Source organism: Clavelina lepadiformis, chromosome 2 (genome assembly GCF_947623445.1).
Source record: "Clavelina lepadiformis chromosome 2, kaClaLepa1.1, whole genome shotgun sequence".
In the NCBI taxonomy this organism is placed as follows: Eukaryota; Metazoa; Chordata; class Ascidiacea; order Aplousobranchia; family Clavelinidae; genus Clavelina; species Clavelina lepadiformis.
The window spans coordinates 550,152-574,015 of record NC_135241.1 but is presented as its reverse complement, the minus strand read 5'-3'; the positions used below and the strand labels follow the sequence as shown (position 1 = coordinate 574,015).

General features: G+C 35.9%; 5 protein-coding genes across 9 annotated transcripts; all 5 read left to right on the top strand.

Moving 5' to 3' along the window:
• Positions 1-6: 6 nt before the first annotated feature.
• LOC143446385 (uncharacterized) lies at positions 7-8,873 on the top strand. Of its 3 annotated transcripts, none has more exons than XM_076945996.1 (10): positions 7-146; positions 215-288; positions 683-2,586; positions 2,799-2,891; positions 4,073-4,153; positions 4,310-4,372; positions 4,487-4,961; positions 6,410-6,486; positions 6,909-7,093; positions 7,282-8,873. In XM_076945996.1, the coding sequence occupies exons 5-10, from the start codon at positions 4,112-4,114 to the stop codon at positions 8,129-8,131; spliced, it is 1,692 nt and encodes a 563-aa protein (XP_076802111.1). In that variant the 5' UTR covers positions 7-146; positions 215-288; positions 683-2,586; positions 2,799-2,891; positions 4,073-4,111; the 3' UTR covers positions 8,132-8,873. The 3 variants fall into 3 exon arrangements, with proteins under 3 accessions (XP_076802111.1, XP_076802112.1, XP_076802110.1); XM_076945997.1 differs by having other exon boundaries at positions 4,039-4,153; XM_076945995.1 differs by having other exon boundaries at positions 683-2,891.
• On the top strand, positions 8,870-11,596 carry LOC143446397 (uncharacterized). Its single transcript, XM_076946013.1, has 4 exons — positions 8,870-8,973; positions 9,125-9,232; positions 9,668-10,209; positions 10,684-11,596. The coding sequence occupies exons 1-3, from the start codon at positions 8,923-8,925 to the stop codon at positions 10,163-10,165; spliced, it is 657 nt and encodes a 218-aa protein (XP_076802128.1). The 5' UTR covers positions 8,870-8,922; the 3' UTR covers positions 10,166-10,209; positions 10,684-11,596.
• On the top strand, positions 10,682-17,966 carry LOC143446394 (uncharacterized). Of its 3 annotated transcripts, XM_076946007.1 has the most exons (9): positions 10,682-10,745; positions 10,973-11,742; positions 11,811-11,884; positions 13,518-13,610; positions 14,790-14,870; positions 15,028-15,090; positions 15,204-15,728; positions 16,044-16,118; positions 16,206-17,966. In XM_076946007.1, exons 5-9 carry the CDS (start codon positions 14,829-14,831, stop codon positions 16,287-16,289), a joined length of 789 nt encoding a protein of 262 aa, XP_076802122.1. In that variant the 5' UTR covers positions 10,682-10,745; positions 10,973-11,742; positions 11,811-11,884; positions 13,518-13,610; positions 14,790-14,828; the 3' UTR covers positions 16,290-17,966. The 3 variants fall into 3 exon arrangements, with proteins under 3 accessions (XP_076802122.1, XP_076802123.1, XP_076802124.1); XM_076946008.1 differs by lacking the exon at positions 10,682-10,745 and having other exon boundaries at positions 11,603-11,742; positions 14,755-14,870; XM_076946009.1 differs by lacking the exons at positions 10,682-10,745; positions 13,518-13,610; positions 14,790-14,870; ... (2 more) ...; positions 16,044-16,118; positions 16,206-17,966 and adding an exon at positions 12,279-13,517 and having other exon boundaries at positions 11,603-11,742.
• LOC143446391 (uncharacterized) lies at positions 17,938-21,170 on the top strand. Its single transcript, XM_076946005.1, has 6 exons — positions 17,938-18,066; positions 18,219-18,326; positions 18,474-18,560; positions 18,666-18,761; positions 19,219-19,740; positions 19,901-21,170. Exons 1-6 carry the CDS (start codon positions 18,016-18,018, stop codon positions 20,093-20,095), a joined length of 1,059 nt encoding a protein of 352 aa, XP_076802120.1. The 5' UTR covers positions 17,938-18,015; the 3' UTR covers positions 20,096-21,170.
• On the top strand, positions 21,140-23,846 carry LOC143446387 (uncharacterized). The gene is made up of 9 exons (XM_076946001.1): positions 21,140-21,294; positions 21,367-21,516; positions 21,658-21,771; positions 21,908-22,381; positions 22,467-22,652; positions 22,751-22,843; positions 23,015-23,252; positions 23,442-23,525; positions 23,707-23,846. Exons 1-9 carry the CDS (start codon positions 21,259-21,261, stop codon positions 23,733-23,735), a joined length of 1,404 nt encoding a protein of 467 aa, XP_076802116.1. The 5' UTR covers positions 21,140-21,258; the 3' UTR covers positions 23,736-23,846.
• Positions 23,847-23,864: the final 18 nt, after the last annotated feature.

The following is a 23,864-nucleotide window of genomic DNA, read 5'->3' as shown; positions in this document are numbered from 1 at the left end:
GTGGAGCTTGGCAGACTGGTTAAGCTTTATTAAAAAGTGATTTAAAAAATGAATGTGTAAATTTAGAAGTTTGGAATTTGATTTATGAGTGATCTACTGTGTATGTGTCATCAACAAACCATCAAATCAATGCGTCATTCCAACAGGTTTGTTCTAAAAACAAAGACTAATTGGTTGTTAGCATATAACTTTTTTCCGATCTTTTTATTTACAGGTTGTGTGATCGTTGAAGCCGACATGTCCGATGTTTCGTCAACTTCATCCCAACAACAATGGCAACATAAGCAGGTGAAGCTGAGCAAATATAACAATAATCTCTGCATATGTTGCGGTAGAGGTTCCATGACCTGTTTAGTTAATAATTGATGATCAAGATTTATAGATACCTTTTGTCTAATGTCATTTTCAAATTGTGAAGTTGTAGTTGATTAAAATGTATATACATGGTGCTTTAAGTTCTTAGTTAAACAAGCGCAGCATTGTTTGTGTAAGGTGGGGCTGTATATGCACAGATGCTATGCCAAATGCCACAATGCATTTTTACAGCAAAACATCTCATGGTTCATAAGTTTTATATTTTGATAAAATTTCCAGCATAATACATGCAATGTCATACAGGTGTATGCAGAAATGTGGTTTATAAAATGCAACACTTGTTGTTGAAATTAAATTATATCTTCAGTATCATTTTGGAATTCTCTGCGACGATGATGACATCACAATCAGTCGTCGAGTGAAAGAGAAATTGGAAAAGCTGGATTATAAGATTTCTGTTTTTCAAGAGTTTGTGAGTGCAAGCGGAGAAGCAAAAACAAACAAATTATTCCCTTTTATCGACAACTGCTGCTGCATTTTGTGGATCGCGACTCACTCGTCTGTCGCTAGCGAAGGATATGACAAGTTTTACCGGGAGGTGGCCCACCACGAATCCATAGATACCAAATCCAGGAAAAAATTTGTTCCATTCATCCCGTGCTGCCAGAGTAGTGTAGAGTTGCCGCGAACTATCGCAAAAGACAACCCACTTCGTGAAGATGACCACGACATGACGGATATATTTAAAGAAAACATAGCGGCTACATTTCAAAACATCAAGACATTCTGTAGTATCCCATTTCCACCTATGCTGGCAGATAAAGAGGAAACAATGCCAGTTGACTTGAACAATATCAACATCAATAAACACTGCAATGTTTCGTCGAATGACTGCGCCATGCAAGAGATTTTACTTTTACTTTGTGGTTTTGAGCAACGTTTCAGTTCCTTTGAAAAAACAACGTCAGAGAAATTAAATTGGCTCACACAAAAGATGAAATGTTTAGAAGTAAAAATTGATAAATTTCCCCAACGGTGATTTTGCATTTTAAAAATGCTCAGACTGTTCTGCCGTATTTATTTTAAACTTGTTTTTATTTAAGATTCAATCCTCGCTTTACTTGAAAAATGAGTTTGCTTAAAAGATTTCTTGCAGTTCCACATCCTGTACCTAAAAACGAAATGAATTTTATTCAGTCATTTTTATTTTTTGTCGCTGTAAGGACGGAATAACAATGCCAGTTGCTATTAGCATGCGCTAATGCTCTGGATAAAGTGACAAAGCCAGAGGGACTTAAAACGTGCATTGAAATAATGACGGTAATATTTTGCTGATAACAACTAGCACGGCAACAACCTGCAATTTTCAATTACAGTGAGACCTCGTTAATCCGGACCACTTCGTTTCGTCAAAAAATGTCTGTTTAGCGGGGTATCCGGATTATCGGAAAGTAAAAAATCAATCAATCTTGCAAATGCAGTACTGTGTTCAAAACGCAGTGTGCACCTTACTCCAATTCTAAGTACCGACTTTCTGGCTGGACAGCAACTAAAATAAAATTATATTTTTTGTATGATCCAACCCAGTGTCGAACCCCAGAACCACCGTATTTAAGACGAATGCTCTAAGCCAGAAGTGACGAACATGCGGCCGCAAATCGGTTTTACAACCGCTCTTGCATGGCAAAGCATTCCGGCGGGACCAGCAGTCTTGAACTTTTTTTGACCTGTTTCTAATCTTTGCGCAATGCGATATCAAAAGCTGATAGCACGATTGAGTTGCAGCAGTATGTCTTCAATAGATTGCCGCACTCAACCGATGTACTGTACGTATTTTTTGCGACCGCGGAAGCGTTGTTTGTTACTGTTGATGAACAATTTATTTTTTCGTTAAATTTTTAATTAAATTAAATTTTTTTACAAAGCGCAATGCTGTACAGTACTGTACTTTTGAATCAATAAAGACCGCAACGTTATTATGCGTAGATAATCGGCTATTGTTTCGTCAACTAACTACATACTGTATTAGGACAATCGTGAATCATTTTCGCTTAACTGTAAATAATCCGGTTTATCGGATTTTATTGCTGTTGATTTAGCACATTTGTTCCAAAACTTTTGTGTCGGAGTCGGACAGCGGGGTTTCCGGATTAAAGGGGTAAAATGCATAGGAAGAAATCCGTTCCCAGCAGTTTTGTGTCGGATGGCGGGGATTCCGGTTCATCGGGGTCCGGATTAACGAGGTCTCACTGTACTTCCTTGTTAAGTCTTGTAAGTTTGTGCGCAGTGTCCATGTCCATCTAAGTGCAATTCAAAGATTGAACCATTACTTTTAGCCAGTCATATTTATGATGTTATTTATGTCATATTTATGGCCTACTTTTTGTTTTAAGTATGTTTTAGGCGTTCGAAAGTTTTGTTTTGTTCTGTTTCCATGTTTGCGTGTCTTGATTTGTTGATTTTGTAATAATATATTTTATTAGTTTAGAGCAGGAATGATATGAATAAGACATTTGAAAGTTTGTTGTTTTCTGGTTGACAGTGGAAAAGAAAGAAATTGGTCGTGTCAATTAAAGGTAACTGAATTTATATATCATACATATCATAGCTGTTATTTTCCAATGAAACTAGTTTTTAATCTACTTACAACTTTGAGATGAGTTGTTGGCATGGGGAATATAACTCAGTGCATCGTGGGTTTAAGTTGTTTGTATCAAGTTGCTTCATTTACCGGTATATTTTGGTACAACTCTAAAAAGATTGAAACTTAAAAGACTTTTGTTGGCTTGATGATGTAATGTGCTATTTATAGAAGGCTTCATCTGTGTCATGTTTGTTATAAATTTGTACCTTAGCCGGCTTTGGATTATTATTGGAAATTATGGCGTTGTCAATTATGAATAGGCAATTAGCAAGTTTTTTTTGACAAAGGGCAGTTGATATTCCCATTTGTTGCAAATTTTTTCTATCAAACAGTTTTTGCCACCAAAATTGTTGTAGTGTTCTATCTAGTGCACAATTCTTATGTTTGCGCGGTGTTTGATTTCTTACACAGCATTGTTTGTTTTATGATGACTCATTTCTTCCCACTTGTGGATTATCCTGTGAATTGAATTGGTTTTAGTAACAATGTTGGCAACATTGAAAAACCCAAACTCTTCTTATCTATCTCAATATATTGATTTGGTTGCAGTGTGACAACTTGTATAACTTTTTTATGCTGAAGATTGGTGACACATATTAGTATGTATGCTCACATTCATCTGTTGCAGTGCTAGCTTAAGTCTGCCATGGCGGAACTAATACCTTCATATATTTAACATTGGCTTTGGGTAATTCTGACTTAACATGTATCAACAAGCGTTTAAACCGGCGGTCCTCTTGCGGTATTTCTTGTATGGTTGAGCGCTCAACTTGTGATAAATTTCTTTCCATTTTGTCTGTCATGACATGACGCTATGGTGGCATAACAACGTGGGATAATTAGGATTCCCTTATCTTATAGACATTATTGTATGTGCATTGTGCATTTTAACCTCTGCCAAATTTATTTTTGTTAGTCGAAGTTAGATTGTTGTATAAAATGTATATTTGCTCATTGTTTAATGGAAGTGGTAGCTTTACTGACACAAGAAACACATTTTTCAAAAGTAAATGGAAATGTCAGTTTTTCGTTCAAACAGAAGCTGAAGGAATGATAAATTGTTTTAATTTGTTTCTTAGATTCTTTAATCTTTGGTTTTTGTGTTTTATGAAGCCATTTTCAGTCTCGACAACATCCCATTGACTGGTAAAAATGAATGAATTGGGACAAAGTGTGGCTTCAGCTCACAACCAGGTAGAAGTGTCCTGTGTTTCTTTCACTTTTGCTGAACTAAAGCAGTGCTGTTTGGTTCATTTAAGAAGACTCACATTAATTTATTCACTAAGTCATGTTACCACTACTAGACTCGTGTTGTCGATATCTTGTGTTTATTTTGGCAACTTCTTACAGAATGAAAGCAACAATGAACTGACTATGTCTGGAAACTCAAGTCCTTGTACATCTGGTTCAAAGGTCAGGGGATTTGTAATTAGAGAAGCTTGAATTTATGTGATACCAAAACCAATGTAGAAATGTGTGAATGCTGCAATATTAGTGAATGCAGTCTTTTTGTTGTTGTTTTGACAGTTTGATGTAGGGCTACTTGCTCATGAAGATGATGCTGAGATTGAAGGAAGGATAAAAAATTTTCTTGAAAACAATGGGATCTCAGTGATGAAAACGGCAGATGCAAAGATCCCTGGCAACACCCGAACCCAAATGCCCTTTCAACTTGTTGACGATTGCCAACTCGTGGTTCCAATTGCTACTCCAAAATCAATGACCCCTGGATATAGTAGATATTATGTCGAAGCTGCTCATGATGCTGCATTACGAAAACAAGAAAGAGAAAATCTTCCCAAAATTCCCTTCCATGTCTTGAGACCTCATGAGCACCTTGACATCAGCATTGCAGAGAAATTTGAAGTGTGTTTTTCTTTCGTGGAGAATGACAATTTGGGTAAAGATATGCAACAAATGTTACGTGAACTTGGATCTCCATCTCATTGTCAACCCAGCTTTACTTTCGTAGACCATAAAGAGAGAGGAATGGAGGTATCAGGTGATGCATCTCACTCAAATGATTCAGTGTCACCTCATGTCATGTTACGATAAAGTTAACGATCTTTGAACAAAAACAACAAAACAAACAAAATCTGAAAAAATGGAAAGCACACTGATTTAAGAATTGATTAAAGTTTATTGCGCTCAATAGTTCGCTTGCTCAGAACTGCGGATTATCAATTGGCTAAATATCTAGATGCCTATGTTAAACCTAATACCCTAATCAATACATGGTTAATTCTACCAACAACTTTTTAAACAAAATAAAGGACCTGAAACAAACTGACACTGGTTAGCTTCGATGTCGCTCTTCACAAACGTACCAGTCCAAAGCACAATCGATTTAATAGCTCATCATCTTTACAGTAAAAACACCATTGTCACACCACCACTTGGTAAAAAACATTTGCTGAACTATTAAAAATGACAACTAGCAGCATGTTTCTGTACAAAGACACAATATACAATCGATGGTGTCGCCAGGGGAAATCCATTAGGCCAGACTCTAACCAATTTCTTTTTAGCGCACCTTGAAACTAAATTAATGCAAAACACAGAAATACACAAAACATACAATCAATATGTAGATGACTCATCCGCTATCTGTGAAACTCAAAACCACGCCACTTTCTTCCAAAATCAACTGAACGAGCTTCGTTTGAACAAAAAATTACCATGCAAAAAGTTTGGCCCACACGTTGGCTTAATTAGACACAGAATTCGCATTTTTGATCTCTCCTTTGACTCATAAGTATATCGAAAAAAGACTAATATTGGGGTCCTTCTAAACCTTCATGCAATACCACCCAAAAAATGGAAAAGAGGTGTGTTTGCTCAATCAATCATTATTTGAAACTAAAGTAAATAAACTCGGCAAAATATTCTTGAGTAATATTTATCCCCAGCAAATGATCGGAAGAACACTGGATTCGCTTATTTCGTGAAAAAAAGAACAACCAAAACCCACAGCATGACACCACATCAAAAGAACCCATTGAAAAATTAACCTTAAAATTACTTTAGCATCTTTTTCAAAGTTGGAAATTTCTTTAATAACGAATCCTGACACTTGTGTCGAAGATGGTGCATCAATTCTGAAGCCCACATTACATTGCTCTTACATAGGTCAGCCTGCACGCCACTTTGGTACAAGATTACTGGAACATTTGAGATTAGACCATTCATACGCATAATCAGCAGTTACTGAACATATAGAACACGAGTGCGCAACATGCACTACGAGCAGCAAAGTTGACTCCCACATGAACAGCTTTAAAAATGTTATGAAAATGCGAATCAGATTACGAATGTGAAATTCAGGAAGCTCTGTGAACTAAACAGATAAAACCCCCACCAGATAAACATTTCAACACTATCTACTCTATTAATGTATTTAAACCTAAATTCAAAATCGTACAGTATTAACGAAATTGTTCTGTGTTTTAGCTTCAGGTGAACCATGTAATCGAGCTGCTGCTCATGTTCAACATAGTCCAACCATGCCATCCATACCAACAGATCAGGTAAATGCTGTTTTGCCCTTGCTTTGTTGTTTATGACTGTGTTGTTGTGACTATGTTTACTCAAGTTTTATTGCTGGCAAAGATAAGTTAACTGCATTGTTTCTGCAGCAGTCTATTTTGTCCGATTTTTTGTTTTATTGTTCCATCATGGTGTGATGTAATTGACTGGTAATGAATGTTTGTTGAAACTTGTAAGTTCTATTGTATATAAATTTGTTTAAATAATCCCGACGCAATCTAAAACCAGTGGTGCAAAAGCTATAGAAGTCATCAGAAGCAGAAAATACCTGTCTTAAAAATAGAGGGAATGCTTGTGCTAAAACATATTTTATTATGTCAGAAAGAATTATTAACTGAAATTTACCTTATTTTGTTGCATTTGCACACACATGGTAAAATTCTTGAAACATTGTGCATTGCAGACGTTGGATAAACCTTACATTGAATTAAAAAACATATCAGGAGTCAAACCTGAGTCAAATGGAGGTCTTGGCAAAGGAGCTTATGGAATTGTTAAACTGGTTTTTTTAAAAAACAAAGACCCAGTGGCTATAAAATGCTATTCTTTGCTTGGCTCTGATAAGACTAGAGAAAAGAATATGAAAAGGTATCATTTTTTAAGCCATGCACAAAATAATGCTTAAGAGCTATGACAAAAAATGTTTTTTAATAAATAATTGATTGATTAAGTGTAGCATAATACAGTAATTGTATATCGACCAACTTTACTTGATTCTAAACCTAGCTTATTTCATTTAATTCTTTATACTTTCCTGAAAGATGTAATTCTTACAGTGCTGAAAAAGAATTGTCTGTAATGTTTAAAAGCAAGCACGAAAATATTGTTGCCCTTAAACATTACACCAAATGGCAAGAAAATGGAGCCATTGGTATCATCATGGAGTATATGGCTGGTGGTAATTTGTCGGACATTGTTATAAAGGAGTACCGAGAGAATTATGAGATTCCTTGTATCCTAAACCTTCGTTTTTGTCTTGACATTGCAAACGGACTAAAATATTTGCATTGTGGTTTTGATAAAAAAAGAGTTGCTCATGGAGACATTAAACCTGACAACATATTGCTCACAGCTGATTTACGTTGCAAGATCGGTGATTTTGGTTGCTCTGAGTTTGGAACTTGTACTTCTTTGGTCACAAGCAAACGAGAAGGAGAGTCTCGTCCGTACTCATCTGCATATGCCGCTCCAGAACGCAGAAAAAACAAGCGACTTCGTCCAAGCACAGCCATGGATATCTACAGCTTTGGCGCGATTTTGGTTGAAATTCTAACTCAAAAAATTATTCAGTACTTCTTGAATGATAAAGACAATATAGATATAGAAAGTGTCTTAGAGTCTTTCTGTAGAATTAAGTCTGCAAATGACATCATCACAGTTATTCAAGAAGCATTGAAGACGAGCTGCAGAGACAAACCGGATCAACGTCCTTCCATAGATGAGTTACAACAGTCATTTGACCAATGCTTTACTGGACAGTCGGATGCAAAGATGATGTTATTGGACCAAAGTGTTCGCAACATTGTCAAACTCAAGAAGGTGGAGATACCTCGTCATGAGGATTGCAAATGTGCTCCAATGAATGAATTTCTTCCCGAGATCAGTTTCCGGCATATAAAATCTTGAAATGAATTTTTTTACGCTACGTTGTTATAGCTTTATTGCTATAAGACTCTTGCTTCAATTCCTTCCTGGCGGTTGGCGTCATGTCACCTCTACGCCATGGACAATTTCTTTATTTAACCAAATTCTGTACATTTTTTAGTTAATTTCACGTTGATTGGTTTGCTTTGCATATTTTACAAGTTGTATTCTCATTTTTCTTCATTTGATGTAATGTAATATCATATTTTCATCACAACATGTTTTTATGTGTCTTTGCTGATAATTTTCATGTAACAGATTGGGTCCCCGGTTTGCATAAAATTTATTTCAAGGGCCAGAAAATGTATGGTGCTTCAACGTTTACGCTGTTGTTACCCTCTTCGAGGATGAGAAATATTTTTTACTCTCACCCTTGTGTAGTGCTTTTGTTGAGAAACTTTAAGCACGACTGCAAAACAAAAATCCAACAACAATGTACGTTTATTTGAAAAAGCACAAACATAAAGCCAACTACCACTATGATGATGGGGAGTTATTGCCGTGTTTTAACTGAGTCAGACTTTCCTACGATCCACCTAAGCATCGGGTGCCTTTTAATATTTGGGTTTTTAGAATCCAAGCACACTTTCTACACCAGTATATGTGAATATTTGGAAGCCTTCATTTGTGCTAAACATGTTCAAAATCAAACTTTTGAGGTCATTCCTGTGTATTTTGAGTCACTTTTGTATCAGATATCTACTTTGTTATGTTTTGTCTAGAATTGCTTGGCCATAACTTAGTTAAAATTATTTAATATTATTTGTTGAAATATGTCTGCTGGCTCACAAGAGGTTACGATCCATGAAGACGACCATGTGCTGGTATTGTAGCTTTTAATACATTAAGACTTCTATTTTAAACTTTCGAAAAATGTTGAAGAAATTTTATTTTCTTCATATGGTGTTTTTGTAAAGATTTTCACCCAACTTCTAAAACTCTTAATTTTTATGTTTTGATAAAAATTATTTTCAGGTGCGACCGCCATACTTGCCAGAAGAAACGAGAACTTTTACTCAGAACCCAGATGGAATTAGAAGCTGGGATGATGAAACTGGGTCCACACACGCAGAAGATGTTCAGGTGATTGTTTGTAAGAATGATGATTATTACAAATATCTGCAATGATTTCAAACCACATGACAAATATAACTTGCATCATTTGTAATTAAGTTGGAATTATTTTGGTGATGTTTGTAAAATTTATCGCTGGCATTTGCTTCTTTAAAGAGAGGGGGAAATTCGATCGACGTGCATGGCAGTGGTGGTGGGACTTCCCCGACTTCCCCGATAACACATAGACATTAGTTGGTTGTCCTTGGTTTAGTTCTCTTGGTTCGTGAGTTTAATCATTGTGGGTTTAATTGTCGTTTATTTGTTTAACCCAACAATGATTCAATCCACGGACATTGGATGGGTCATTGTGGCTGATGGGTTTGATAGCAGCGGGTTGGTTGGCTTGGAAGCAAAATACTTTGCATGATGTGAATGTTTAATGCAGTTTTGTTTATTTTTTAGTTTGATGTTGGAATCTTTAACCATCACCTTGACCAAGGAGTGAACAGACGTGTGAAGCCGATTATTGAAAGTCTCGGATATCGTGTCGGTACGTTCGACAGTTACAATCATCCAGCAGGTGGCGCTTATCAAGCAAAGTGTGTGGATTTTGTTCAAGAATGCCACTCCATATTCTGGGTCGCATCGAGCAATTCAATCCACGATAGAGGATATATCAAATTTTACCGGGAAATGTCTCAAAACAAAGCAATAAAATGTGGAAGATGCAACACTTTCATCACATTGTTGCCACGGGATTCTCTGAACTTGGACTTGCCTTGGGAGCTGGACACATTTGTTCCCCTGAAAGAAAACGACCAGTTTGAAGAACAGGTCAAATGCACTCTAGATAAGATATTAGGAGAATCAGGATTTCCTTACCACCGGTTTCACATAGCACTGCACAGCAACGTAGTGAAAGAAGTTCACATCAAACTGGTCATTCCAATGCTAATGTAACGATCAATGTAACTATTAGAGATGCAAACGTTGGAGCAATAAGTGTGAGTGCTAAGTCATTAAGTTGATCCGGTTTACGTACTTTGTATAGATACAGGTTAAATTTTTGTTGTATTAGCTTGACCTTGGGCATATCTATTCAGTTAAATAAACAAACTGCAAATCAAACGGTGGTTCTTAAACAAAAATGGTCAAGGCTGTAGGATTGTGCAACAACAACAAATTTTCCTTCATAGGAACTGAACCAGTTGGACACCATCCTCTATTTTAATTTATTGTATCAGCCTTCTTTTGTGTACTAAAATTTTGTTTAAAAATAAACAAACTGCCACTAGATAAAGAGTTGCTCTTGTAAGAATAATGGTCCAGGCAACATTAATGGGCAACTTCATATGCTCTCACACTTAGTACCAGCTGGACATAATCTTATTTTGTGGTTTATTTTTCATTTATTTTCCTTGTACTTAAATTGTGTTCTTGTTGTCGAATATAGTATTTCTATGGTACTCATGTTATAGATTGGAGAGTCGTTAGACATGAAGGCAACAAATGCGACAGAAGAAGAAAACAATGAAAAGATGTAAGCAATCTAGAAAATGTATAGTTAAAAATCGTCACAATTTTTCTAAATCTTGTGTCTGAAATGTGTCGTAGCAGTTGTTCATGCACAAGAACACATACACACACACACACACACACACACACACACACACACACACACACACACAAGCACACTCACACAAGCACACTCACAGGCACAAGCAAGGTATTATACTAAACTTGCAGCTTCTAGTATTTCATTCCCAGGACATCGAGATGTAGAAATGAAGAAAATCATCCACCTCAGTGTGCTCCGGACACATTGGATGCTGAGACCCATGAAGACTTGGGTCAGTCGGAGCAGGAACGTCACCTGAGCGATTGATGAATTGACTGATATTTGGTGTCAGCAAGACATAAGATAATGCTATTCATTTATCTTTTTATCCCACGCAAAATATTAGATTAATTTTGAGTTTGTATCAACATTGACGCTTAATCCGGTCTTGTCTTGTGGAAGACAATCACAGTTTTAGAATCTTTGTCAATTTTTCTATGGTGATTAGTGCACTTAAGCATACAAATGCATCTGTATTATTTCACTATAACATTGACTGAAACCATTGATTAATGTGCAGGCTTCTATAAGCCGAACATCTTAATCAGTTTTGGTATGACAAGTTTTGATATTTTTATTTTCTTTATGTAAACCTTTAATCGATGCATATCTTAAGTTTGGCAGCGTGTGTTTCATTTATGACGAATGCATTTTGTATGCTGTATATTTACAGTTTTAAATGGATAAAAACTGTTTTATGCTTCTGAATATGTGATTTATTTTTGTCTTATCACTTTCACTTGCACTTCTAGTCGTAATAATTTTTATTTTAGGTGGAGCTTGGCAGACTGGTTAAGCTTTATTAAAAAGTGATTTAAAAAATGAATGTGTAAATTTAGAAGTTTGGAATTTGATTTATGAGTGATCTACTGTGTATGTGTCATCAACAAACCATCAAATCAATGCATCATTCCAACAGGTTTGTTCTAAAAACAAAGACTAATTGGTTGTTAGCATATAACTTTTTTCTGATCTTTTTATTTACAGGTTGTGTAATCGTTGAAGCCGACATGTCCGATGTTTCATCAACTTCATCCCAACAACAATGGCAGCATAACCAGGTGAAGCTGAGCAAATATAACAATAATCTCTGCAATGGTTGCGGTAGAGGTTCCATGACCTGTTTAGTTAATAATTGATGATCAAGATTTATAGATACCTTTTGTCTAATGTCATTTTCAAATTGTGAAGTTGTAGTTGATTAAAATGTATATACATGGTGCTTTAAGTTCTTAGTTAAACAAGCGCAGCATTGTTTGTGTAAGGTGGGGCTGTATATGCACAGATGCTATGCCAAATGCCACAATGCATTTTTACAGCAAAACATCTCATGGTTCATAAGTTTTATATTTTGATAAAATTTCCAGCATAATACATGCAATGTCATACAGGTGTATGCAGAAATGTGGTTTATAAAATGCAACACTTGTTGTTGAAATTAAATTATATCTTCAGTATCATTTTGGAATTCTCTGCGACGATGATGACATCACAATCAGTCGTCGAGTGAAAGAGAAATTGGAAAAGCTGGATTATAAGATTTCTGTTTTTCAAGAGTTTGTGAGTGCAAGCGGAGAAGCAAAAACAAACAAATTATTCCCTTTTATCGACAACTGCTGCTGCATTTTGTGGATCGCGACTCACTCGTCTGTCGCTAGCGAAGGATATGACAAGTTTTACCGGGAGGTGGCCCACCACGAATCCATAGATACCAAATCCAGGAAAAAATTTGTTCCATTCATCCCGTGCTGCCAGAGTAGTGTAGAGTTGCCGCGAACTATCGCAAAAGACAACCCACTTCGTGAAGATGACCACGACATGACGGATATATTTAAAGAAAACATAGCGGCTACATTTCAAAACATCAAGACATTCTGTAGTATCCCAGGTCCACCTATGCTGGCAGATATAGAGGAAGCAATGCCAGTTGACTTGAACAATATCAGCATCAATAAACACTGCAATGTTTCGACGAATGACTGCACCATGCAGGAAATTTTACATTTACTTCGTGGATTTGAGCAACGTTTCAGTTCCTTTGAAAAAACAACGTCAGAGAAATTAACTTGGCTCACACAAAAGATGAAATGTTTAGAAGTAAAAATTGATAAATTGCCCCAACGGTGATTTTCCATTTTAGAAATGCTCAGACTGTTCTGCCGTATTTATTTTAAACTTGTTTTTATTTAAGATTCAATCCTCGCTTTACTTGAAAAATGAGCTTGCTTAAAAGATTTCTTGCAGTTCCATATCCTGTACCTGAAAATGAAATGAGTTTTATTCAGTCGTTTTTATTTTTTGTCGCTGTAAGGACGGAATAACAATGCCAGTTGCTATGAGCATGCACTAATGCTCTGGATAAAGTGACAAAGCCAGAGAGGCTTAAAACGTGCATTGAAATAATGACGGTAATATTTTGCTGATAACAACTAGCACGGCAACAAACTGCAATTTTCAATTACTTCCTTGTTAAGTCTTGTTAGTTTGTGCACAATGTCCATGCTTCATCCAAGTGCAATTCAAAGATTGAACCATTACTTTTAGCCAGTCATATTTATGATGTTATTTGGCCTACGTTTTATGGCCTACGTTTTGTTTTAAGTACGTTTTAGGCGTTCGTAAGTTTTGTTTTGCATCTGTTTCCATGTTTGCGTGTTTTGATTTGTTGATTTTGTAATAATATTTTTTTATTAGGTTAAAGCAGGAATGATCTGAATAAGACATTTGCAAGTTTGTTGTTTTCTGGTTGACAGTGGAAAAGAAAGAAATTGGTCGTGTCAATTAAAGGTAACTGAAAAAATTTATATATCATACATAGTTGTTATTTTCCAATGAAACCAGTTTTTAATCTACTTACAACTTTGAGATGAGTTGTTGGCATTGGGAATAGAACTCAGTGCATCATGGGTTTAAGTTACTTGTATCAGGTTGCTTCATTTACCGGTATATTTTGATGCAACTCTAAAAAGATTGAAACTTAAAAAGACTTGTGTTGGCTTGATTATGTAATGTGCTATTTATAGAAGGCTTCATCTGTATCATGTTTGTTATAAATTTGTACCATAACCGGCTTTGGATTATAATTGGAAATTATGGCGTTGGAAACTATGAATAAGCAATTAGCAGGTTTTTTTTGACAAAGGACAGTTGATATTCCCATTTGTTGCAAATGTTTTCTGTCAAACAGTTTTTGCTGCCAAAATTCTTGTAGTGTGCTATCTAGTGCACAATTCTCATGTTTGCGCGGTGTTTGATTTCTTACACAGCATTGTTTGTTTTGTGATGACTCATTTCTTTCCACTTGTGGATTATCCTGTGAATTGAATTGGATTTAGTGACAATGTTGGCAACGTTGAAAAACCCAAACTCTTCTTATCTACCTCAAAATATTGATTTGGTTGCAGTGTGACAACTTGTATAACTTTCCTATGCTGAAGATTGGTGACACATATTAGTATGTATGCTCACATTCATCTGTTGCAGTGCTAGCTTAAGTCTGCCTTGGCGGAACTAATACCTTCATATATTTAACATTGGCTTTGGGTAATTCTGACTTATCATGTATCAACAAGCATTTAAACCGGCGGTCCTCTTGCGGTATTTCTTGTATGGTTGAGCGCTCAACTTGTGATAAATTTCTTTCTATTTTGTTTGTCATGATATGAAGCTATGATGGCATAACAATGTAGGATAATTAGGATTCCCTTATCTTATAGACGTTGTATGTGCATTGTGCATTTTAACCTAAGACAATTTTATTTTTGTTAGTCGAAGTTAGATTGTTGTATAAAATAAATATTTGCTCATTGTTTAATGGAAGTGGCAGCTTTATTGGTACAAGAAGCATATTTTTCATAAATAAATTTAAATGACAGATTTTCGTTCAAACAGAAGCTGAAGGAATGATAAATTGCTTTAATTTGTTTCTTAGATTCTTTCAACTTTGGTTTTTTGTGTTTTATGAAGCCATTTTCAGTATCGATAACATCTCATTGACTGGTCAAAATGAATGAATTAGGACAAAGTGTGGCTTCAGCTCACAACCAGGTAGAAGTGTCTAGTATTTTTCTCACTATTTGCTGAACTAATACAGTGCTGTTTGGATCGTTTAAGAAAACTCACATTAATTTAGTCACTAAGTCATGTTACCACTACTAGACTCGTGTTGTCGATACCTTGTGTTTATTTTGGCAACTTCTTTCAGAATGAAAGCAACAATGAACTCACAATGTCTAGGAACTCCAGTCCTAGCACACCTGGTTCAAAGGTCAGGTGATTTGTGTTTATTGAAACATGAATTTCTCGATATCAAAATTGGTGTACAAATGTGTGAATGCTGCAATATTGGTGAATGCAATCTTTTTGTTGCTTCTTTAATAGGTTGATGTAGGGCTGCTTGCTCATGAACATGATGCTGAGATTGAAGGAAGGATAAAAAATTTTCTTGAAAACAATGAAATCTCAGTGATGATAACGGCGGATGCAAAGATTCCTGGTGACACCCGAACCCAGATGCCCTTTCGCCTCGCTGACAGTTGCCGACTCGTGCTGTTCATTGCTACGCCAAGTTCAGTAAACCACCCTGGATACAGCAGATATTATGCCAATGCTGGTCATCATGCTGCATTAAAGGAAGAGGAAAGAAACGATCTTCCTAAAACTCCTTTTCATGTCTTGAGACCTCGTGAACATCATGACATCAGCATTCCAGACAAACTAGACGTTTCTTTTCCTTTCGTGGAGAATGACAGTTTAGTCGAAAAGGTGCAACAAATGTTACGTGAACTTAGACCTCTATTACATCATTCTCAATCCAACCCAGTTGTTGGTAACGTTGAAAGGAACAATAGAAGAGCAGAGCCACCCGCTGATGTGCATCCATCTCAGTCGATGCCTGATCTTCAGGTACATGTCTGATCTTGCTGTGCTTAATATGTAGCTACCTGTAACAGAAAGTATGCAAGAAGTATTTCAACAGCGCCGAAAATGAGTTGTAGTAGTGTATGACATGCATGACATGACATGCAATCGTAATCTGGTGCAAGGTATATTACTTTTTTTTCGGGCTGAGGAAAGTCTTTGAACAACTTAATCTGGGCGATGATTCCTCATTACTCGAGCTCCAGTTACTGAGCTTGTCTTAGTGCGAGGTCATACATTATAATTTATGGTTTATACATGAATATTCTGCTGCAATTTATTTTTTGTTCTATTTTGAAGGATCGGAGGCTGTCGTCTTCCGCAAGACATTTTGCATTTTCTCGTGGCACTGCTGTAGATGGCCGTCAGATACCGGTAACTGCAATGATGTTGTCTTAGAGTTAATTGTTTGCTTCTCTGCAGTGTTTCTTCTCATAATCATGAAATATCATCTTCTCACAGATGCAGGTGGTTTCACCTCTGAACCAAACTCCTGTTACAGCTGATGTCAACAATAACTCAGACATGGAAATTGATTTGACTTGATTTTTGGAATTACTTTTATACTGAGGCTACTCTTTCTCAAGACAACTGTATGGGGAAGAAGTCAAGCATGAAATCAAGTCAGGCTTTCATTTTTTCAATAGATTTTTTTTCTAATAATGTTCAAGGCATTTGATCCCTTGCACTGACACCGATAAAACCAAGCCAAGTTTTCTGACTTTAATTTTTTTGATGTTTTTTTATGCAATTGTCGGTACGTCGACTCATTTAAACTACATACATTGCATACTTCATAGTACAGGTTCTTGCATAGTTTACATTTATTTGTAACATAGAAGTTCTAACATAGTTCTGTTCATCAAGTTTTTTAGTACTGTGGTTCCAACTTGTATTGGCATATGGATATTCTAGTGCTACTTAACAACATCTAAGTTTAAACTGTACACTCGCTGCACTTTGAAACATTTTCTTCTGTTATTTTTTAATTCGTTATAAGTATTTTAGGCACTATGCACTAGGACATATCTATGAAAGGCATAACATCTTGGAATAAATAATATCGTTGTTAGGAATTATGTTCACACAAGTTTGTCTGAAAATTGCTATAACAGAACTGTTTTATGATCAAAAAAAGTTTTATGAAGAGTGTAACGTAGTTCAAACATAGTTTCTTAAACATTTTATCTTCATCTAAATTTCTTCATTTTTTGTTAAAATCTGTGCTTTTACCTTTTATGAGATGTAAATTATATGTGCATCATGGGTTTAAGTTGCTAGTAGCAGGTTACTTTATTTACCGGTATATTTTGATGCAACTCTAAAAAGATTGAAACTTAAAAGACTTGTGTTGCCTTGATGATGTAATGTGCTATTTATAGAAAGCTTCATCTGTATCATGTTTGTTATAAATTTGGTTTTAACACTTGATCAGTAAAAATAATTGTGTTTAGCTCGCAATTTGTACAGACTACTAAATTAGCACACATAATGCTATGTCCTAAAATAATTTTTTATGCTATAAATAGATATGTTCATGAAAGCTGCAGTAAATTACGGAAATGGAAATCATAAAGAGAATTTTTAATCACAGTTTATTTCTTAAAACAATTTTATTTCATTTGAGTGTCATGTTTTTTAAGATTCTATCGTTCATCCTGGCGTTTCATTTGATGCAAGTATTTCTTGTTTTTGATCACAACATATTTTAACAAAATGTTTTTTTGTGTCTATGCTGATAGGCTTCACGGAGCAGGTTGAACCCTTGGTTTGCATTAAACTTATTTCAAGGGTCAGAAACTCTATGGTGCTTCAACGTTTACACTGTTGTTACACTCTTCGAGGATGCGAAATATTTTTTACTCTCACCCTTGTGTAGTGCTTTTGTTGAGAAACTTCAAGCATGATTGCAAAACAAAAATCTAACAACAATGTACGTTTATTTGAAAAAGCACAAACATAAAGCCAGCTACCACTATGATGATGGGGAGTTATTGCCGTGTTTTAAATGTGTCAGACTTTCCTACGTTCCACCTAAGCATCGAGGTGCCTTTTAATATTTGGGTTTTTAGAATCCAAGCACATTTTCTACACCAGTATATGTGAATATTTGGAAGCCTTCATTTGTGCTAAACATGTTCAAAATCAAACTTTTGAGGTCATTCCTGTGTATTTTGAGTCACTTTTGTATCAGATATCTACTTTGTTATGTTTTGTCTAGAATTGCTCGGCCGTATCTTAGTTAAAATTATTTAATATTATTTGTTGAAATATGTCTGCTGGCTCACAAGAGGTTACGATCCATGAAGACGACCATGTGCTGGTATTGTAGCTTTTAATACATTTACGACTTCTATTTTAAACTTTCGAAAAATGTTGAAAAAATTTTATTTTCTTCATATGGTGTTTTTGTAAAGATTTTCACCCAACTTCTAAAACTCTTAATTTTTATGTTTTGATAAAAATTATTTTCAGGTGCGACCGCCATACTTGCCAGAAGAAACGAGAACTTTTACTCAGAACTCAGATGGAATTAGAAGCTGGGATGATGAAACTGGGTCCACACACGCAGAAGATGTTCAGGTGATTGTTCGTAAGAATGATGATTATTACAAATATCTGCAATGATTTCAAACCACATGACAAATATAACTTGCATCATTTGTAATTAAGTTGGAATTATTTTGGTGATGTTTGTAAAATTTATCGCTGGCATTTGCTTCTTTAAAGAGAGGGGGAAATTCGATCGACGTGCATGACAGTGGTGGTGGGACTTCCCCGATATCGGAAGTACCCTGCACCGGCTGCTCTCATGACGTGAGTGATGTTGAAATGTTTAGTTGTTATTTTTGCCTTCTCTGCATTTCGTGGTGGTCATGCACACATCGCTACTCAAGCTGTGATCTCAATATAAATTATTAGGATTCCAGGGATTCAGAAGAAGAGACAACACCGAAGACAACAGGAAAACCATCAAACTTTCTGTCGAAATCTGACCTTCAGAGTTCTTCACCCGAGGTATATCATGGTGGAATATCTTGCAATAGTCAGTGGTGTCGTTGTAGTGCGAGTTGCAAAATTATTTTGGCTATTTTAAGAACTGACCATTGCTGGAAGGTTATTTATAACAGTGGGAAATAACGTGAGGGGAATTTTGTTAAGTCATCAGTATTTTGCTGCATGTGCTCTCATGATTGCGTTGATTCCTTATAAGACAAGTTTCGAATTACGCTTCATGCGATTGCTTACTTCCGTCATGGTGCCTGGTTATTGGACATGTTTTGAGTTAAGGAAACTGATTGCAAGGGTGCAGATAGGCGCAGGCGACATTAACAGAAATTAGAACAGCTTTTACAGATCAGCTTATTCAGCCTATGTATTAACAATGGCCGTGTTTTGTGTTTGTCTGAGTGGAATCAGTTGTTGGTTTTTGAAGCAAGTGTGAAGAATATATTTTATATTTTTTATTGTGTAGGTTGATTTTGGAATATTTGCTCATGAAGCGGATTCTGATGACTCTGCAAGAATTTCGAGAAAGATTACGAAATGCGGTTATCGCGTTCTCAAATATGAAGAGTTTTTCTGTGCTCAAAATACTCATGCTGAAAAGTGTTTAAACTTTTTGGAAAATTGTTTCTGTGTTCTTTGGATTGCTTCACCTACTTCTGCGGCCGATAGCGGTTATATGAAATATCACCGAGATGCTGGGCTGCACGACGCGATTATGAAGTCAAGCATACATGACGTGAACAAGTTTTCTGTCGTGGTTCCAGAAAATTATATAAACGTAAAACATATTATTCCGCGAGAATTGGATATGTACGTCCCTATTTGTGAGAACGAAATGTTTCCTTTTCAAATACACGCAACCATTCGAAAGGTTAAATCTGCCGGTGATTATTATCGTGCCTTTCAGTCACCATCTGTCGGCTCAATCCAACCCTCAACATCCCACATGCCCAGCTGCAGTTATTCCACCCCAAACTTTCATAGCCAGGTGAGTTTAATGAACTTGCAGGCATTTTGCAACTTTTGAGCACGACGGAACCTGTAGTTTTCATTTCAGTGAAAGCTTGGTAGTGATAGTTCGCTTGATAGGGTGTGTGGTATTTTATTTACATTGAGGATTCACTTTTAAGTTTGTTATGATGACGCAGATTAATACAAGCGACAATCTGCATTTCCAACCGTCTTCAAATTCGCCGACCACGTCAACACCACGGGAATCCCCAGTTGGAGAAGAGAGGTCACAGACAAGCGACAGCTTTGCTTCCAGTAAACTTTCACCTCCTCAAGCAGACACTCAATCTTCGTCGGACGAATATTTGACTGCAGATGAAGGGAATAGTTGATGCTTCATAACAGAGATGGTTTCAGCAAAATGCTGGAAACTTTTCTTCGTTTTAACTCTCACATGTCGGTATTGGATTTAATTTCATGCCAGAATATCTTCATAATATCTGCTGCAGCTACTAAGGCACAGGTGTTTTTTATATTTGGCTTTGGCGACCATTAAGAAATTTTAAGAGGGACCGTGACTTTTAAAGACTAATTGCTAATTTTTTGTAGCCGCAGAAATATAAGTTGTGAGAGATTGTTGAAGAAATTTAATAAATCACTTTTGTCCTTAAAAGCGATTTAAAGACATTGATGATATCGATATTCTGTACCGACAACTTAACTTTTGCTCCTTTTCCAAATTCTTCATCAACTTAAATATTTATTGTAGATTGTAAATTAAGTTTAAACCCAACATGCACTTAATCTCGTATCAAAACGCTCATTATACATAAATGGAAAAGATTAAATCTGAACTTGGTTGTATCACTATTAGTTTCATAACGATATCAACTTCATTGATTTATTGTTGAATGAAAGCAAAATGTTCTTTCTATTTGAATGTATCAGGTATTTTACTCACTCTCATACAAGTTAGACATTTGATTTTCATGTAATGGTATTTCCAATATATTTTAATATGTTTTTGTATTTGATACCGTTCTTTGACATTTCGACATTTCTTCTTTAATTCCTGACCAGTGTTTTTTGAAGTGGATTTAATGTATCTTTTTTGATGAATGTTTCTTGAACGAGATTTTTGATAATCATCTTCTGATTATTCCAAAATTTTATGGGTTTATTCTATGAAATCAGCCATTTTAGTTGTCGTATGTAGTTGTTTGTGTTGCCTTGATAGTTTCCATCACATTTCATTATCAATGGTGAAATAATGTTTCGAACTTTTAAAGAGAACTTTTTTGTGCCAAAGTCTAATTTGTAAGTTTTCAGAAAATTCATTAAATCAATCTTGCACTTACTTCCCTATATGACGTCTTATTTGTTTTTTGTTGTTGATATTCTGCTTGTTTAAATCCATGGTGTTCCAAAGTAAAAAAAACTTTGACTCTATTTTTAATTTTTTTTCAGTTTTTGTTTTGATATTTTAACTTCATTATCTAGATCTTAATTCTAAAATTGAAATTAGTTCAAGAAAAGTTTAAAGCCCAACAAACCAATGATGTCACAAGACAATTCCTGTTATTTGGAGCAGGTTAGAAAATTTCTCTTGAATTTTCGTGACAAAGTTTTCATGAAAATGAAATTATTATATTTATTGTTGCAGCATGTACCTGAAAAATGTTCCATCCCACAGATGGAGACCCAGTACAGTGATGATGGACCCAACCAACTGCCCAATCACTCAGCCAGCTCCCCCAACATGTCAAACAGTGATGTAACGTACCAGGTCACACCTGGCCAAAGTCATTCTTTGGTGAGTAGCTTGGTTTCTGTTGGTCGGGTTTCCTGTGAAAATTGCCAAGACATAACAGTATTTGCAGATGAATCTGGTTGAAAATCATTTTTTCTTGTTTGTATTATCCAGCTTGTGTTCATGAAATTTGTTGCTATACAGAAAGTAAGTCGTTTGGATTTTAAGTTTCCGGTTCGACAAATCACGCCAGATGGTGACTCGTATGAGAAGATTTCCAAGTTGCGTGGGACAAGAAGCGAACCAGCCTTGAATTCAGTCGGTGTCATTCAACTACATGATAATTGATTTCTAGATTATTCACTGTGTTTTAATAACTTTGCTTAATATGAAATATTCCGTCATCGAGCACTATTTCATATCACTGGCATAACTTCATAGTCTTGTTTTGCAGTGGGATTATGGAATCATTGGTCACGATAACGACAACAATATTCAAGCAAGATGGAAAAGAATTCTAGAAAAGAGTTTCCACGTCCTGACTTTTAATGAGTTTCCTCTCATTGGTGTCACCCGCGTCGAAAAACAGTTACAATTTCTAAAAAGCTGTTCCTGTGTTCTGTGGATTGCCACCGAGAAGTCCAAAGCAGCCTGTGGGTATTTGAAGTATTTTAAAGGAGCTGCGCTTCACAAAAAGTTAACAGAGGATCACAGAAGATTATTGATCTGCGTTCCTCTGGAATATCTTCATCAGCCTGAAGTTGTCATCCCTGCCGAGTATGAGATGTACGACTTCATAAAAGAGGACGAAAACCTCATCACCATTCTTCGCAGTCATTTAAAAAGAATCATGTGCATAGGCCAATACCCTTCGTCTTTATGCTCGGCTGGTCCGATTCAAGATGACTTTGATCGATTAAAAGTGCAGGTACCACATGAAAAGCAGAACAACCATAGTGGCATTTTTTGATAACAAGTTTTACTGATACCTTCATTAAGAACCATGATTTTAGGTCGAGGCCCCGACCCAGAGAGCTTTTAACGATGCTGAACCTTTGGTGAGCAACTCATACAATGCTTCACATGGTGAGATGGTCTCTGTCTACCAGCAGTGGCCCAGCATATTCGGAAGAATCACCGTGGAAGATGGCCCAGGAGGAAAACTGACTGCCTGTGCTGATTTTCATGAAAAGGCGAATGTAATATGTCGTGAAAAATATTTAATTTCATAATAATATAACCTTTTATATAATGAATTGCAGCCATAATGTAATTTTGTCACTATTTCACATTGCAGGTCGAATCTCCCGCAAGAGATTTTAAGCGAGAAGACAATAGACACATCATGATCAGCTACAAGCACAAAGACTCCTTAGAAATGGCCTCCAAGGTTGGTTTCATTGCATCTGAGCTTCTTGTGATAAACTGTTATAAGTTGATTGGCATTTTTGAACAGATTACAACCAACCAACCAACGTTTTGCAATCACGTATTTTGCTTTATTTTTACCTTTATTCCAATTATTTTTAATATATCTTTTCATATTTTTCAATCTTCACAGATCAATGAAGCATTGATAGAGGCTGGATACAGAACGTGGATTGATCAGGAGGAAATGCGCGGAGATATGCTGGACAAGATGCCAGAAGCCGTGAAAAATTCGTTCGTTGTTTTAGTTTTCCTGTCCCCAGGTTACTATGAAAGCAGATATTGTGAGGATGAAGCAAAATATGCCCACAAAAATGACATCCCGATCATACCCATCAAGAACTCTAACTACAAACCTGAAGGCTGGTTAGGTGAGTTGTGTCAATGATGTTTATTATTCATGTTCTGGTTATCACAATAGTCTTGGTGCATTTGTTTCGTGATCTCACCCAAATCCAGAACTTTATTAATGATTTGGACAGCGGCATTGCAATGATGATATAATGCTTGGGACATCTCCATCTTTTACGTTTAAAAATAAACTATTTTTTCATCCTCAGACTTCATCACAAGCTCATTGATGTATTACAACTTCCAGAATGAAGTATTTGAAGAGGTCTTTGAAAAACTTCTCAAAGACATTGGTGAGTTCTTTGCTTTGACTTTTAACTTGTTGAATTAATAAAAATTTTTCATTAATACATGAGTTGTGATAATAAACACAGATGTTTGCAATTTACTATGCACATTGCTCTCAAGATGGAAAACATGTAGATTGTAAATTTTATATTCACTGAACCTTCATTAGTTTTAATCAATTTACAGAAGAGAAAAAAGAACAACCGAAGCAATGAAACCTCGATTGAATGATGCCACACACAGTTTCAGTGGCATTTGTTTTAAAGTTGCGACAGTTGGAGCATCGTGAAGTAGCCATGAACATGGCTTTCAAATTTGTTACTTTTCATTTTTGTGCAATTTTG